General features: G+C 45.4%; 1 protein-coding gene across 1 annotated transcript in view; it reads right to left on the bottom strand.

The window, feature by feature from the left end:
• Positions 1 to 16,107, bottom strand: part of ETFDH (electron transfer flavoprotein dehydrogenase) — a 420,402-nt gene that overhangs the window by 339,087 nt on the left and 65,208 nt on the right. The window contains exon 2 of the mRNA XM_069243332.1: positions 12,738 to 12,878. Coding sequence (XP_069099433.1) covers positions 12,738 to 12,878 — 141 coding nt within the window. The remainder of the gene's footprint in view (positions 1 to 12,737; positions 12,879 to 16,107) is intronic.

The raw sequence follows: 16,107 nt of genomic DNA, 5'->3' as shown, positions 1-16,107 counted from the left end.
CTGTTTAAGAAGAGGGCTTTGGGCACCCGCATGGGGAAACACCTGGAACAACGAGTCCTAAACCACGAAGTTGTGGAAAACGAAAGAGAAACAACGGTTTTGTTTTCCACGACTTCCTTGTTTTAGGGCCTTAACCACGCATGTGTGAACCACGTACATGCGTGGTTAAGGCGTAGAAGAAGGGAGTCGACGCGTTGAAGGAGGAGGTAAGTTGGGCTGGGACTGGGGCTGTTTTTTTGGGGGTTGGTGGGCCCGGGGTGATTAGGGTTTAGGGGCGGGGGAGTCAGGGTTTAGGTTTTAGGGGTGGGTTGGGGGTTTGGGGTGCTTTAGGTTTTAGGGGTGGGGTGGGGACTTGGGGTATTTTTAGTTTTTGGGGGTGGGGGGCTCGGGGTGATTAGGGTTTAGGGGTGGGGGGGTCAGGGTTTAGGTTTTAGGGGTGAGTTGGGGGGTTGGGGTGCTTTAGGTTTTAGGGGAGGGGGTGGGGACTCGGGGTGATTACGGTTTAGGGGCTAGGGAGGGGGGTCAGGGTTTAGGTTTTAGGGGAGGGGGGTTGGGGTAATTTTGGGGGTGGGGGGTTGGGGTGGTTATGGGGGTGGGTGGGTCGCTGTAATTTGTAGGGGTGGGGGGCCAGAGGGGACCCATGCTGGAACCGTGCATGCTGATCACTAATGCCTTCACCAGGAATGCCTTTACAACAAAAAATCGTTGTTAAGGCATTCGTGGTAAATGCATTAGTGATAACAACGAGGTCGTTGTTCCGACCTCGTTGTTGAGCCATGGGTGGTTGAAGCACTCGTTGTTTCAACATATAACCACCGGCACGTTTATATTTACAAATTAAGCACTGGCTGTAACCAGTGCTTTGGCATAGCAAAAGTACTAGTCAGTGCCACTGGAATGTTGCGATTGTGTGACTGCAGCATTTTGTGCATACATTTAGATTTGTCACACAATTCATCATCTGCTGCATAAACTGCAGACTTTAACAAAACAAACTGTTTCTAGCTCTACTCTAAAGGTTCAAAAGTTACCAAAAATGCAGCAACACTTGCTGTGTAGTGGAACGCCCTTTAAAAAGGTTCACCGATCATCCTTCTGCTGGTTTTTGCTATATTTGGGTGCTAAATTAGCGTTAATGAGGTACAAATAATGCTCAGACAGTGTTAAGAAGCATAAAAATGTCAAAATAATGAAGTAATACTTTCACAAAACATGCTTCATTACGCTGCATAATCAGAGTCCAGCTAGAACCCAGACTCTGAAATAAAATGAGACATTTGTATAAGAGCTCTGATCTAATAAAAGCACTGCTATAATTTATCACCTAAATGCATGAAACCAAACGGACAAGTGGATTTTTATACAGGACAATTAGATTTTCTAAGCATTCGCCCCCTTGGACACAGATATTTTGTAAAACTCTTTTGGAAAGCTAATTCAGGCATTATACAACCTTATTATCTCATCCGTACATTCAACTTTGCGAGGTCGTCCAAGCCATGAGGCCTCAATGAGGAGGGTTTACCTCAGAAATAAATTAATTGCAGTTAAGTTCTCTAAATTATGTCTGCATCTCACAAGTAATAAGAGGCTTCAAGCTTGAGAGGAAAGACTTCCGGTTGTGTCATCTTTTCTTGTGAATGCTTATATCATGACTCTGACTGTAAGGGTTGCTTTAAATGTCTCCTTCTGCGTCATAAAATACAAGCCAGTCTAACAAATTCCTTACCTTCGGTAATGCCAATTCTGGTCAATACTCTATCTCACTCTCCTACTGAATATTCCCCAGGTGTCAGACCGGATATGTAAAACTCAAAAACAGTACCCTGGCACACCATTAGGTAGTGGCACGCAGCCCTGCGTTGATGCCGCTTCCCTCCAGAAGTGACAAACTGAGTGGCAAACGAGCAATCCTTGCATGCCAATGTCAGGTCCTTTCTTTTTGTGCATTCAGACATGGATCCAGAGCTCTAATCCTTTCGTTCATAATGATCAATTTCAATTTCTTTTCTCAAACTTTACTAGTGTGCAAGAGAAATGTTCCCTCCTAAAAAAACATGGTTTAAGCTTTGTAGGGACTGTCGTCAACAAATGTCTATGGCAGATCCCCATCAAATATGCCTCTGGAGCTTGAGGTTGGAACTCGACTGCAGGACCTGCGATGACTGCACCCAGATCAACCCAAAGGCCAAATGGGATCAGGTAGCTAAGATATGAGTCTCTAAATATTGCAAGACTCCATGCCATGACGAGTCGAAGTTGAAAGGAGGCCCCACTTGAAAAGTCATTCCTGTGGCCAATCCTCACCGCAGTTGGTGTCTTCAGGTAAGTCAAAGTAGAAGCAAAAGAAATCAAAGCAAGAATCGTCTTATCTGCCACTCTCAATCTCCAGGTAAGGTGTAAGGGTGGCAACTTGTTACCTGGTCTCTGAATTGGCTCCTGAGGACAGGTAATGCTTTTTCCAGTGGGTACATTATCTACCTGCAGATTCCTCACCTTTAGAATATCCCCAGTGTGCTCTTGACAGCTCTCCCAGGTTGACGAGGGCGTCACAATGCCCATACCTCCACACACGACCTCATGTGATGTCACTGGAGCCATAAGGTAAAACATCTGGGAGCCCCGGCCCCATTAAAAGATGTAAACTAATGCATCCTGCACCAAATACTAGAGGCTGCAGAATAACAGGCAGTATGCGCTCGATTGAGTGGCAAAAAGATGTGAGGGGTCCCCCATAACCGAAAAATTTGAAAAAATACTTCCGGATGGAGACGGCACTTGCGATCGGCTGAAAAATGCCGGCTGAAACTGTCCGCTCTCACGTTGAGAACTCCGGCCAGATGATGTGCCATCACACAAACCTGATGACGAGCTGTAGAGCCTCTCTGCAGTGAAGATTCAACCCTACTCCTCCCTGTTTATGAATCCACATTGAGGTAGTATTGTCTCTTAAGACCTGCACCGATTGACAGCCAATGGAAGGGAGGAAGGACTTGAGAGCCATACATATTGCCCGCAATTCCAATAGACTGATATCAAACAATCATTCTTCTGGAGACTAAAGTCCTTGGATTTCCAGATCCCCTGGACGAGCTTCCCACCCTAGAGCAGAGGCATCCGATATCACTCTGGCCAGCGGAGGTAGAGGGCAAAACGTTTTCTCTGGAGATGGATTGCCAGCCACATCGCACCATCAAAGAGCCTCTAAGTGTCTCTGGAGATCCTGACCAACTCTTTGAGATCCCCAAAATGTTGAAACCACTGCCTGCGGAGGCACCTCTTTAGGGTCCTCATGTGCCAGCGTGCATAGGTGACCAACAAAATGCAGGAGACTAACATACCTAGCAGGCGCAAGACTTTCAGGACAGGAACCACTGTCCATTCTGAAACATCGGAATCATAGCCTAAATGTCTAGAACCCTCTGAGAAGGAGGGTAGGCTCAACTCACTGTAGTGTCCAGTACTGCCCCTATGAAGAGGGTGTGCTGAAAGGGCTCTAGATGGACTTGGGTCTTTTGATAGAAAATCCCAGGCTGAACAACAACTGTGTTGTCAGCTGCAAGCGATGCAACACCAACTCTGGAGACTTGGCTTTGATCAGCTAATCATCCAAATAAGGGAATACAGGTACTCCACACCTTCTGAGATGCGTTGCGACTACTGCCATCACCTTTGTGAATACTTGAGGTGCTTAAGTAAGACCAAATGCAAGGACCACAAACTGATTATGTTGATAACACCCCCCAAAGTGGAGATTTGTCCTGTGCAATTGCAGAATGGGGATGTGAAAATACGCATCCTGCAGATTGATCAAGACCACCATCCAGTCTTCCTTCTCCAGCGCAAGAAGCACCTGTGCTAGGGTCAGCATTTCAAACTTTTCTTGCTTGTGGAACCAATTCAGAATCCTGAGGTCTATTATCAGATGTAACTGACCATCCTTTTTGGGCAACATGAAGTACCGGGAATAGTATTCTTGACCGCATTCCTGCTTTGGAACCAACTCAACTTCACCCTTTTGGACAAGGGATAGGACTTCCTGTTGAAGGAGCAGAAGATGGTCTTCAGAACAAAAACCTTATTGGAGAGGAAAGGGTAGGGTAAATTCTCAGAAGAGTAGTGTAGGAAGTTGGCTCTGTATGCACTATTTCAAAGTAAGGAATAGTATGCACAGAGTCCAAGGGTTCCCCTTAGAGGTAAGATAGTGGCAAAAAGAGATAATACTAATGCTCTATTTTGTGGTAGTGTGGTCGAGCAGTAGGCTTATCAAAGGAGTAGTGTTAAGCATTTGTTGTACATACACACAGGCAATAAATGAGGAACACACACTCAGAGACAAATCCAGGCCAATAGGTTTTGTTATAGAAAGATATCTTTTCTTAGTTTATTTTAAGAACCACAGGTTCAAATTCTACATGTAATATCTCATTTGAAAGGTATTGCAGGTAAGTACTTTAGGAACTTTGAATAATTACAGTAGCATATATACTTTTCACATAAAACACAAATAGTTGCTTTAAAAGTGGACACTGCAATTTTCACAGTTCCTGGGGGAGGTAAAGTATTGTTAGGTTTTGCAGGTAAGTAAACCACCTACGGGGTTAAGATTGGGGTCCAAGGTAGCCCACCGTTGGGGGTTCAGAGCAACCCCAAAATTACTACACCAGCAGCTCAGGGCCGGTCAGGTGCAGAGTTCAAAGCGGTGCCCAAAACGCATAGGCTTCAATAGAGAGAGGGGGGTGCCCCGGTTCCAGTCTGCCAGCAGGTAAGTACCCACGTCTTCAGAGGGCAGACCAGGGGGGTTTTGTAGGGCACCGGGGGGGGGGACACAAGTTCACACCAAAAGTACACCCTCAGCGGCACTGGGGCGGCCGGGTGCAGTGTAGAAACAAGCGTCGGGTTTCCAATGTAAATCAATGGGAGACCAAGGGGTCTCTTCAGCGATGCAGGCAGGCGAGGGGGGGGCTCCTCGGGGTAGCCACCACCTGGGCAAGGGAGAGGGCCTCCTGGGGGTCACTCCTGCACTGAAGTTCCGATCCTTCAGGTGCTGGGGGCTGCGGGTGCAGGGTCTTTTCCAGCTGTCGGGATTTTAGAGTCAGGCAGTTGCGGTCAGGGGGAGCCGGGGGATTCCCTCTGCAGGCGTCGCTGTGGGGGCTCAGGGGGGACAACTTTGGTTACTCACAGTCTTGGAGTCGCCGGAGGGTCCTCCCTGAGGTGTTGGTTCTCCACCAGTCGAGTCGGGGTCGCCGGGTGCAGTGTTGCAAGTCTCACGCTTCTTGCGGGGAGTTGCAGGGGTCTTTAAATCTGCTCCTTCGAAACAAAGTTGCAGTCTTTTTGGAGCAGGGCCGCTGTCCTCGGGAGTTTCTTGTCTTTCTTGAAGCAGGGCAGTCCTCTGAGGATTCAGAGGTCGCTGGTCCTTTGGAAAGCGTCGCTGGAGCAGGTTTCTTTGGAAGGCAGGAGACAGGCCGGTAGGACTGGAGCCAAAGCAGTTGGTGTCTTCTGTTCTTCTTCTGCAGGGGTTTTTCAGCTCAGCAGTCCTCTTCTTCTTGTAGTTTCAGGAATCTAAATTCTTAGGTTCAGGGAAGCCCTTAAATACTAAATTTAAGGGCGTGTTTAAGTCTGGGGGGTTAGTAGCCAATGGCTACTAGCCCTGAGGGTGGGTACACCCTCTTTGTGCCTCCTCCCTGAGGGGAGGGGGGCACATCCCTAATCCTATTGGGGGAATCCTCCATCTGCAAGATGGAGGATTTCTAAAAGTCAGAGTCACCTCAGCTCAGGACACCTTAGGGGCTGTCCTGACTGGTCAGTGACTCCTCCTTGTTTTTCTCATTATCTCTCCTGGACTTGCCGCCAAAAGTGGGGGCTGTGTCCAGGGGGCGGGCATCTCCACTAGCTGGAGTGCCCTGGGGCATTGTAACACGAAGCTTGAGCCTTTGAAGCTCACTGCTAGGTGTTACAGTTCCTGCAGGGGGGAGGTGTGAAGCCCCTCCACCCGGAGCAGGCTTTGTTTCTGTCCTCAGAGAGCACAAAGGCTATCACCGCATGGGGTCAGAAACTTGTCTCTCAGCAGCAGGCTGGCACAGACCAGTCAGTCCTGCACTGAACAATTGGGTAAAATACAGGGGGTATCTCTAAGATGCCCTCTGTGTGCATTTTTTAATAAATCCAACACTGGCATCAGTGTGGGTTTATTATTCTGAGAAGTTTGATAATAAACTTCCCAGTATTCAGTGTAGCCATTATGGAGCTGTGGAGTTCGTTTTTGACAGACTTCCCAGACCATATTTTCTTATGGCTACCCTGCACTTACAATGTCTAAGGTTTTGCTTAGACACTGTAGGGGCATAGTGCTCATGCACCTATGCCCTCACCTGTGGTATAGTGCACCCTGCCTTAGGGCTGTAAGGCCTGCTAGAGGGGTGACTTACCTATGCCACAGGCAGTGTGAGGTTGGCATGGCACCCTGAGGGGAGTGCCATGTCGACTTTGTCATTTTCTCCCCACCAGCACACACAAGCTGGCAAGCAGTGTGTCTGTGCTGAGTGAGGGGTCCCTAGGGTGGCATAAGACATGCTGCAGCCCTTAGAGACCTTCCCTGGCATCAGGGCCCTTGGTACTAGGGGTACAAGTTACAAGGGACTTACCTGGGTGCCAGGGTTGTGCCAATTGTGGAAACAATGGTACATTTTAGGTGAAAGAACACTGGTGCTGGGGCCTGGTTAGCAGGGTCCCAGCACACTTCTCAGTCAAGTCAGCATCAGTATCAGGCAAAAAAGTGGGGGGTAACTGCAACAGGGAGCCATTTCTTTACAGGTAGGGCATACCCATTTTGTACAACATTTAAAACCCATTCATTCAATGCTATAGATCTCCATTGTGGTAGTACCTGGGAAACCGGTCCTTCCGCCCGCAAAGCATGCTCTAAGATGGCAAAACTAAAGCTCCTTTCCTTTCGGGGAAGAAGAGAAGGAGGAGGAGGAGGAGGAGGAGGACGAGGACGAGGAGGACGACGAGGGAGATAGGGGAATGGCAGGTCCATGCTGTCTACTTTTGCCACACCCCGACATTGTTCAGCATTCCGTTCATCAGTTATTCTTTTTACATTTGTCGCCCTAAGTGGGAAGGGTATGCCCAGACGTGGGTCCCGTGCTTCCCATGCCACTGGATTCAAGCTAGCCTGGCTGATGAGGGGTGAAACCCCGAAACCGGTCCCAGGATGCTTGTTTCCAGTCCAGGGAAGACCTGGCCTGGCAGTTCGGGCTGGACTGTTCCCATGGGGAACAGGGTCAAGACTGATTTGCATATGGCTGGGTCCAAACCGGAATGGCATGGGCAGCAAAAAAACAATGGATTTAGGCCCAGATCTCTGTACTGGGGGTGAATGTTTGACATTGTTCAGCATTCCGTCCATCAGTTGTTCTTTTTTCACACCCCCTGTAAGCTCCATAAAGTGGGTTAGATGGTTGCTGTTACTGCTGTCTCTCTCGAAAACAAAAGCTCTTGCTCAAACCTCAAAACCTCCCAAAATGTCTGCAATACTTGGGCTGGGATTGAAGACCCAAAGAACTAGCTGTCACCTGGCTATCTTTAAACCTTTCAAGGCAGAATCCACTTTGGCGCCAAAAAGCCTCGACCCATCAAGGGGCAAATCCCTGAGGACATTTTGAACATCCTGGGAGACGCCAGATCCTCTCAGCCAAGCGTGCCTTCTTGAGGTAACTGAAGTCCCCATCGCTCTAGCCACTGAATCATTGGTATCCAACCCTGCCTGTATGACTTGACAAGCTGAGGCTTGACCATCATTCAGGAGCTTTGTAAAGTGCCCTTGAATGTCATCGGCAGGCCTAAAAAAAGGTTTCAAATTGTGTGATCCCATGCAAATATTTTGTTTTTATGGGGCCACCTTTTTCTTTATTATGACATAGCAGATTGTGTGATTCCATGCAAATATTTTGTTTTTATGGGGCCACCTTTTTCTTTATTATGACATAGCAGAGTACCTTCAAATATGCAAGTTTAGCATTTCTGCTATACAAAACAACTTTTTTTATTTTATTTACTATATTAAAGATTTGCTCCATGTATCATAAGAATCGAGTCCACATACAGAGTATACATGGCCCTTGGCTTCCCCCTTAGTTCATTAATAGAACTGTCATCCGGGCAGGAATATTTACCAGTTCATGTTTAAAAACGCACTTTTACATTTCTGAATCATGATGTTGTAGTTCATTTGCACACAGCACATTTTCCATTGAAATAGTCACAAACCTTCCCACTCACATGCAGTTTTACTGATAAAACTAAATAGCGCGTAAACAGTGTTTGGAAATTGGGTTTCAGCAAAAATATTTAACATTTGCACATCACCAAATAAAGTGTTCTGATTTGTTTTCATCCTATACACATCTTTTTTTTCCACCACACAGAATTACAAAAATGCGCCTTTATAACTACAGAAATATATTGGTAAATGTTAGTACAGCTCACTTATTAGTTATTTCAATGCTGTGTTAAAAAAATGTCTGAAATCTTACAGCCTTTCATTTCACATGCTATGCACAGCAAAATCCTCTTAACTTCAGTCAGAGAAAGCAAAGTAAATGTAGGAAGACAAACTCACTTTTGACCGGTCTCTGAATGTCATGATAAAAACAAAATTTAAAGGCATTTTTAACGCTCATTCACTTTCAGCTCACCAGAATGGGCGAGTAGGCCCTACAAATAGCTCGTCCTGATGAAATCGGACTCGCCACAGCGAGTGAACGAGGACATTTCTCGAGGCCTGATCAGCCAACTTTGGGATGACTGCTTTAGCCAAAACCATCAAGGCAGTATATATCTTCCCAGTAAACAAGTAGTGTTAGTGGACTTTAGCGCCATACTGGCTGATGAAAACACTTTCTTAGCCGATTGTTCCACTTTTTGTACTCCCTATCTGTTGATGAAGAAAGAAAAGAACCAGGAGCCATCTTTGAGGAACATGAAGCCTGTACAACCAAAACATTCAGGTGACAGATGTACTGACAAACAGGACGGATCACCTGGATCTGGTTTATAACTCCTAACTATCTGTCTGGACACAGTAAGATTTGTCATAGGCTTCTGTCAAACATCCAAAAATGGCTGTGTTAGAGCCTCGTTAAAAGGCAACTAGGGTTCTGAGGGTGATGAAAAAGAGTGAAGCACCTCAGTTTACAAATTTGACATAAGTTCTGTAGAAGGCAAAGGCAATTTCTACATTTCTGCTGCCTTTCTTAAGACCGAGTTGTAGGCGGTAACCTCTGGGGGTGGAATACCTTTGGGCTATAACTCCCATTCTGGGGAAATATCCAAACCATTTGCATCTTACAGCCCTTCAAAATCTGCATTTAGTGACACAATCTCACCCTCTTCTAGCTCTGGAGGATTTTTTTCCCCGAAGAAATATCTTCCTTCTTCAATAAGCCTTTGGGCCTCTCTTCTTGACCTGTAACAGGGAGCCGGTATCAGCGGCAACGTCCATAACTGTGAGGTTGCTACTTGCCCTGGAGTGGTAAGAAGACCCACCAGAGTCAAAGCATTCGACATCAGGATGGAGCCAGCTGGCACCAGAGAAGTTATGCTTCACATCAGCGATACTTCAGAAAGTGGAAAAGCTAGAGGAGAAGGGGTCTTCTTAGCAAGAGCCTCTCTCAGTGCTGGAGTCGGCCAAGGAACATCAGTAAAAAAGCCATAAATGGCGCACGTTGATACATTGCTGGAAAGCCCAAAGAATAAGACAGTGGACCCATGGGACTCGCAGGCGCACCAGCTGGAATCATCTCCATATTAAAAATATTAAACATTGCAAAACTCCTAACCACTTTCCTGAGTGAATGAGCAGGTTCACAGGGCTAGATCTCAGCACATTACCTAATGAGATGTGCCCAGCATTACTCTGACTGGTGTTAGTGTTAAAATGTGCCAGAAAGATTCACCATTTCAACCCTGCCTGGCACAGTCACTTCACCTCTGTCCCTCTGCTCACATCCCAGACTAGCCTGAGGCACTGCATGCATCTCCAGTCCCGGAGCCACAAAATTCAAGGCCCAACAGATCTGCCTCCTCATGGCTGGGTGCCAGAAGAGCTGCAAAGAGAGGCAAGATTTCTCACTAGATGGTACTATGCATCCCCCACCTACAAGGACTTGAATACCAGCATGTGCAAGGCTTCCCCACAACCAATCCACATGAGGTGGCACGAGGGCAGTCAGTCAGTGTGGTTTACACTCAGGGCCATGGAAGTGATAGCTGCACAGCAGCCTCCATGATACAGAAACAGCAGATCCTGCCAGTCGGAGCCAGAGTACATGCTCATCACAGCCCAGTCAGGCGGTGTTAAGTACGATATAGCTATGATGTAGCTCTGGGCCAGACAGGCGACTATAAAATCCAGAATGGTCTTTCACCATGACCAATTCCAGAATTAGGCTTCTTACAGCTATTTGGGAGAAACTAGAGACTGTTATATGTGCGTCTTTAGTTCTCTTTGCTATGCTAAATGACTCGTCATCTCGTTTCTGATGCAGTCCTCAACGCATTATGATTGCTTGACAAGCTGGTTAGCAAATACATCACAGAAGTCTTGCAAGTGAGAACTTTTAGCTGATCAACACAGGATAGCAGATATCTGAAAGAACGGCAAGCAGCTTTTTAGATCGCCGTTTTGCACTACAGATCCCTGTAGAGTAATGAGGTTGTCGAGGTGTATTTTAGCAGTCTGGATGATGGATTTCCTTCACTGGTATTTTAAGTTTTTATTTTCTTTCCGCTTTCTATTCTTAGTGCAGCGTTTTTCTGACATTGGTTAACTGACCCTTTGGTGAAATAGTTGATGAATTCGACCACTTCTGGTATTGGACTATTTGTAAAGGTGTTTTTGAGGTGTGAGTCAAATGCTGAAGATCATGCTTTTCCATGGTCTGTAAGTATTCTGGGTAATTTTCGTTCTTGTAATTATTTTAGTTGGGAGTCTGGAATGAAAGGAGGAGATGAGGTGGTGGTCTGATCAGATTATTGGGAAGTTTCCAATTACTGCAGTAAGGCCTGGTCCACAAAAGTAGGTTCAAGAAGAAACTTGCTACATATGTTGGTCCCATCACTAGCAGTCACAGGTTGAGTGTCTCTAAGTTAGTAGTGATGGATCTTGTTTGGGCGAGTTTGCACTGGTTGAATCAGAAGTTGAAATCTTGTACGTTGCAGATGCTGTTATTATGATCTCTGAGATTCCATTATTTAAGTCGCTAGTTAAATCTCTGTACCATCCTTTCTTACCACCTAACATTTTTACTGTTGTAAATTCCACCATTTAATTTCTGTTGTACCTGTAAAACTGTGTGCACCCATACAAGTGGTTTTCACATTTTTTTGTTAAGCCAAAATCCTTTAAAGCAACAGAACTTCGCCAATTCCCTCACCCTCGATGAAAGAAGAGAGTGTATACTTTATCATAATTATTAAGTAAAATGTTAAGCACCAGGTGCAATTAAGAAGTTTATATTAAGGTGTTTCCTACAAGAAAAAAGGCACGTAGTACAGAGGCGTCTCCCCTTCTAAGGCAGAGGAGCGTCACCCCATTTCTTTTAGCAGAAGGAAAAATAAAATGATAATAACAGAGTGTTCTTATTTCATTTTTCAGCTGAGCTAGGTTAGAGCAGAGCAGGGCTGGAAGGAGGAGTGCACAAAAAGTGAGCATGTGTGTTTGGCCGGCCGTGTTGGGCCAGCCAAACACACATGCGCACTTTTAATTTCTCCTCCGCGCTGTATTGCGCAGCCAGGAGGAGAAAGTGCACAGGCCTTCACTCCCTCTGTGAGCGTCGAAGCAGGCCACTCACACCAATCATGACACTGCTGTCATGCTGGTGACAGCAGCTTCGCGATTGGCTGAGGGGAGTCTGGGAGCCTGTGCGCTTCCCGAACAAGGAGGACGGAGGACACAAACCTGTCTGCGGAGAAAACAAGTTTTTTTTTTAAATGTATCCCCGCACCCGGCCATCCTCGTTCAGTGACAGCCGCCACTGGCGCAGTAGTGTTTTTAATTCATTACAGTAACTATATGAAATGCACACCATTGCAAGCAAGCTAAACAATTCAAAGGGTGGGGGTGAATAGAGGGTAAATCACAAGAAAAATCAAACACGATGTATCTTATCGCTTTCATCGTAGCAATGAATATAGTATTTTGGATTATAAACACAGTGGCTGAACGGGGAAGGTAGAAAAGCGGGTCGGTTGTGGTGGTGTTTGCATGGCTTGATGTTTATTTTTACATTTTATTATCTTCTAATATTATTATATATAACATTTCAATAAATCAATGATCATTTTTACTGTTTGATTTCATTGGCAAGCCAAGCACACTGGCAAAACACTACTGCTATTTTGAGACAAGCCTCAGTCCTACATGTTGGTGAAGACTTATGCCCCCTCTGGGGCACCCTGCAACAGGGCCTGCCCAATTGTTTGAAAACTAATCACCTGCTGGGTTTATGGTGTCTATTATGCCGACCTCTAATAAGCCCCGTCCCAACTTCTGGTGTGCACTGTATCGACCTTGTGTGAGCACATTATGGTACAACTTGTTTCAATCTATAGTATAACTAACATAAAAAGTCAATCTTTTTTCAAAACACAAATTTTTATTATTGCATTGGATTGGATCTCTTTTGTAACGTAGCATATGGTCCAAACATATGATTAATTATTTTTTAACTCACCTTCCCAACGGTTGTCTTCGTCACGTGGGTAGACTGAATAGTGTGTTGTGATGCGAGGCACGGATGAAGTACATCTTGTAGGGCACAAAGAGGGTAGGCATTCCTTCTTCAAAGACTTGAAGTGACGTAGGCACCTGTGAGCTGAACAAAAGGAATTCAATCATCAGCAACTTGATTCATGTGTAGTGCTCTTTTCTCATCAGGAGTATGACACCATCCATTGTAACTGTTAAAGTTGCATCATGGTCAGGGTGAAACGTGTATTGCTGACACGTTTACAAAGAGTGAATTACTTGATGTTAGATACAGAGTCCTTCTCTTCTGTTCGCAATTCTTGTTTTCAGAAAAGAAGTCTAGTTAAATGTAAGAACAGAGAAGAGCAAGTGTAGGTCTTACTCTTCGCGATCATTACTCGTAAGTGATCTTCACCTAGTCCCTTTTCTTCGACAAAGGCCATGTTTCATGAGGAAATATGAAAACACTGAACATTTATCAAACACAAAACTAAAAAAATACTCAAACCACTGGTCAAATGGTGCGACGGCATTTTTTTTTTGCCCTGATGCATTCAGGCAGAAGCTTGAGCATAACATAATCCGAAGCTGAGCTTTCAAATTGTTGTGCTAGGTGGTTACCCAGGTAGAGACCTTGTAGATATCTGCCAGAGACACCAAGCACTCCTGTGAAAAAGACAATTTTCACATGGAGAACAGATTTGCACAAAGGAAACCAAGTGATTGCTAGGCTGACCACAAGCCACAGAATTTTTTTTTTTTTTTTTTTTTTAAATCAAATAGTATGAACATCAAGAACCCTCTCCTACTGCCCCCCACCAGAAACAGTAGTTACAACAGGAGTGCTGCAGGCCCTAAATGTTGCACGGTATCAGATTTACACTTGCTGAGCAGAAAGCATTTTATAATAGTCAAGTAGCAATTTCACTAAAGAGGTTTCATCTGATAAACAAGATAGGGCCTCACAGGAAAAACACAATAGCTTGGTTGTAAAATCAGGACTAGGGTGCTTAATCATCACATCTGAAAATAACTCTAACCAGGTATAAGATGAAGAAAATTCCTCACTTAGACTGGCAGACATAATGGCGACAAAAAATAAAACCTAGTCTACATAATGTCATGTTGGAGGTTGCAAGTTTGGCTTCCATTTCTTCTGGAACTTTCTTGGGATTTTCAAATCCAACTTCCCCAGGCACTGGATCTGCTTCGAAATCCACTTGGGAATCCTCACGCGTTAATTCTCCAAGGCCGGCTGCACCTCATGGCAAGAAGGATTACAGGGAACACTGGAGAGTCCTGGGTCTTTCAGGTGAGGCAGAAAGAATGCTGGCCACAGCCTGGGCAGAGAGTAGCACCAAACATTACAGATCCGCATGGTTGTGATGGGTGCATTGGTGCGTACAAACGCTTTGTGATCCCTTGGGGTTGGTGTTCACGTTGTTCAAATCTTGAATTTCCTAACTTCTCTGGCCTCCCAGGGTCTGGACTACTAAACAGTCAACACCTTCAGGTCTGGAATCTCAGTGGGCCCTGTTCCAGTTCAGGGTTATCAGGTGGGTGAACACTCATCGGTATGCAAACTCATGACAGGGATAGGCATGGCTCTGCCCCCAGAACCAAACTACTCTTCACTATTGGATGTAAACCAAGTCCAGCGTCTTATTCAGTCTTGGCCCAGAAATGACTATCTTACTCATAAACAAATTTCTGGGAAGCTGGCCATGCTTTATGCCTCATTTCCTGTTGCAGAGTTTCTGATGTCAGGGCATTGTACTTGTCAGGTAGCGTCTTCACCCCGGAAGGGGCTGTGTTCCATAACTCACGGAGGATGAAACCAAACTCCAGACTATTTTCCTATTTGGCTTTTGATAGGTCTCCAAAGTTGTGTTTAGGTTGCTCTTTGAAAGCGTATGAGTCAATGACGGAGGAGTAGGAGTTTTGCCCTCCCAGGGAGAGACAGTTATTGATCTCCCTGAGGAGACCTTTTAAAGCTGTGTCCTCCCCTACAATTGCACGCTGGAACCACTGCATCATGCAGGAGGCCGAAATAGATGTGTCACAGTTTGGCACCCACTCTGTCGGAGGAGCAATGGCCTCTAAAGCGTTTACTATTGGGGCGCTTGGACGATATCCTAAATACAGCAGACTGGTCCTCAGACTCCATGTTAAAGCGGTTTTACTTCAAACCAGTCTTGGCTATTGCATCTTTGGTGGGGGACAAGCATTGAACGAGCATAATCCTCGCCTCCAGTTCTGTCACTGAATGAAAACTTTCCTAGTACTCGTGGAGGAAAGTTTCAATACTATTAAGGACACAGAGGCAAAGATAATTCCCTCTCTTCGTTCGTTGAGAACTCGACCCTCCCTGGTGTCTTCTCTCGGGTCAAAGGAGGTCTTTGTTTCACCGTAAAATCTAAGTATAAAATGTTCTTTTCCTTCTTATTGAAATTATGTTTTGTATTCTGACTATCGTATTAATTATGTATTTATAGACTAGGCACTGGACACATCCCTTTATTTTATATTTTCTTTAAGGATATAATTCTCACACATTATGTTTGTATTCCAGGATTAAAAGTCATTAAAGGAGATTAGGAAGACAAAATGATGTGAGAAACTGAGGGGCTCGTTATAAGGCCAAGGAGCACCAGTGATTGGCTGATGTTTTTTTATTTCCTTTCCTGTGTACTTCTGAGTAGGGTAGTTTATATGTGTGTTGAATCTGCTGGAGTATGAATAAAGGAAGAAAGAATAGCATACTCCTTGCTTCTGGTCCGGACATAGACTCAAAACATATCAATACACTAGGTGATCCATTTAAAACTGTATTTTGGTGCAAATGTAATGGTCATTCCAACTGGAATGTGCTTCTGTAATGGCAGTGCACTACCACACCATGCATACTCTACATTATGCCACTCCACTCACTCCAACTCATTTAACCCTACTCACTCCAATCTAAGCCACTCGACCCCAGTCTACCCCACTCCAATCTACCCCAGTCTACCACACTCTAATCTACCTCAATTCACCCCACTCCAATTTACCCCAATCTACCCATTCCAATCCACCCCACTCAAATCTACCCCAGCCCACTCCATTCCAAACTAACCAAATCCATTCCAATCTAACAAACTCCAATCTCCACTGCAATCTATCCAACTCCTCTTCGCTCCAATCTACCCCACTCCCCCACACTCCATTATATCACACTCCACTCTACCACACTCCACCCAAATCTGCCCCACTCCACCCACATCTTCCCCACTCCAATCTACCACACACCTCTCAATTCTACCCCATTCCACTCAAATCTACCCTACTCCAATCTACGCCACTCCACTGCAATCTGC

Source organism: Pleurodeles waltl, chromosome 1_2, assembly GCF_031143425.1.
Source record: "Pleurodeles waltl isolate 20211129_DDA chromosome 1_2, aPleWal1.hap1.20221129, whole genome shotgun sequence".
NCBI classification, from domain to species: Eukaryota; Metazoa; Chordata; class Amphibia; order Caudata; family Salamandridae; genus Pleurodeles; species Pleurodeles waltl.
The sequence above is the reverse complement of the archived record's forward strand: the minus strand, read 5'-3'. Positions and strand labels throughout refer to the sequence as shown.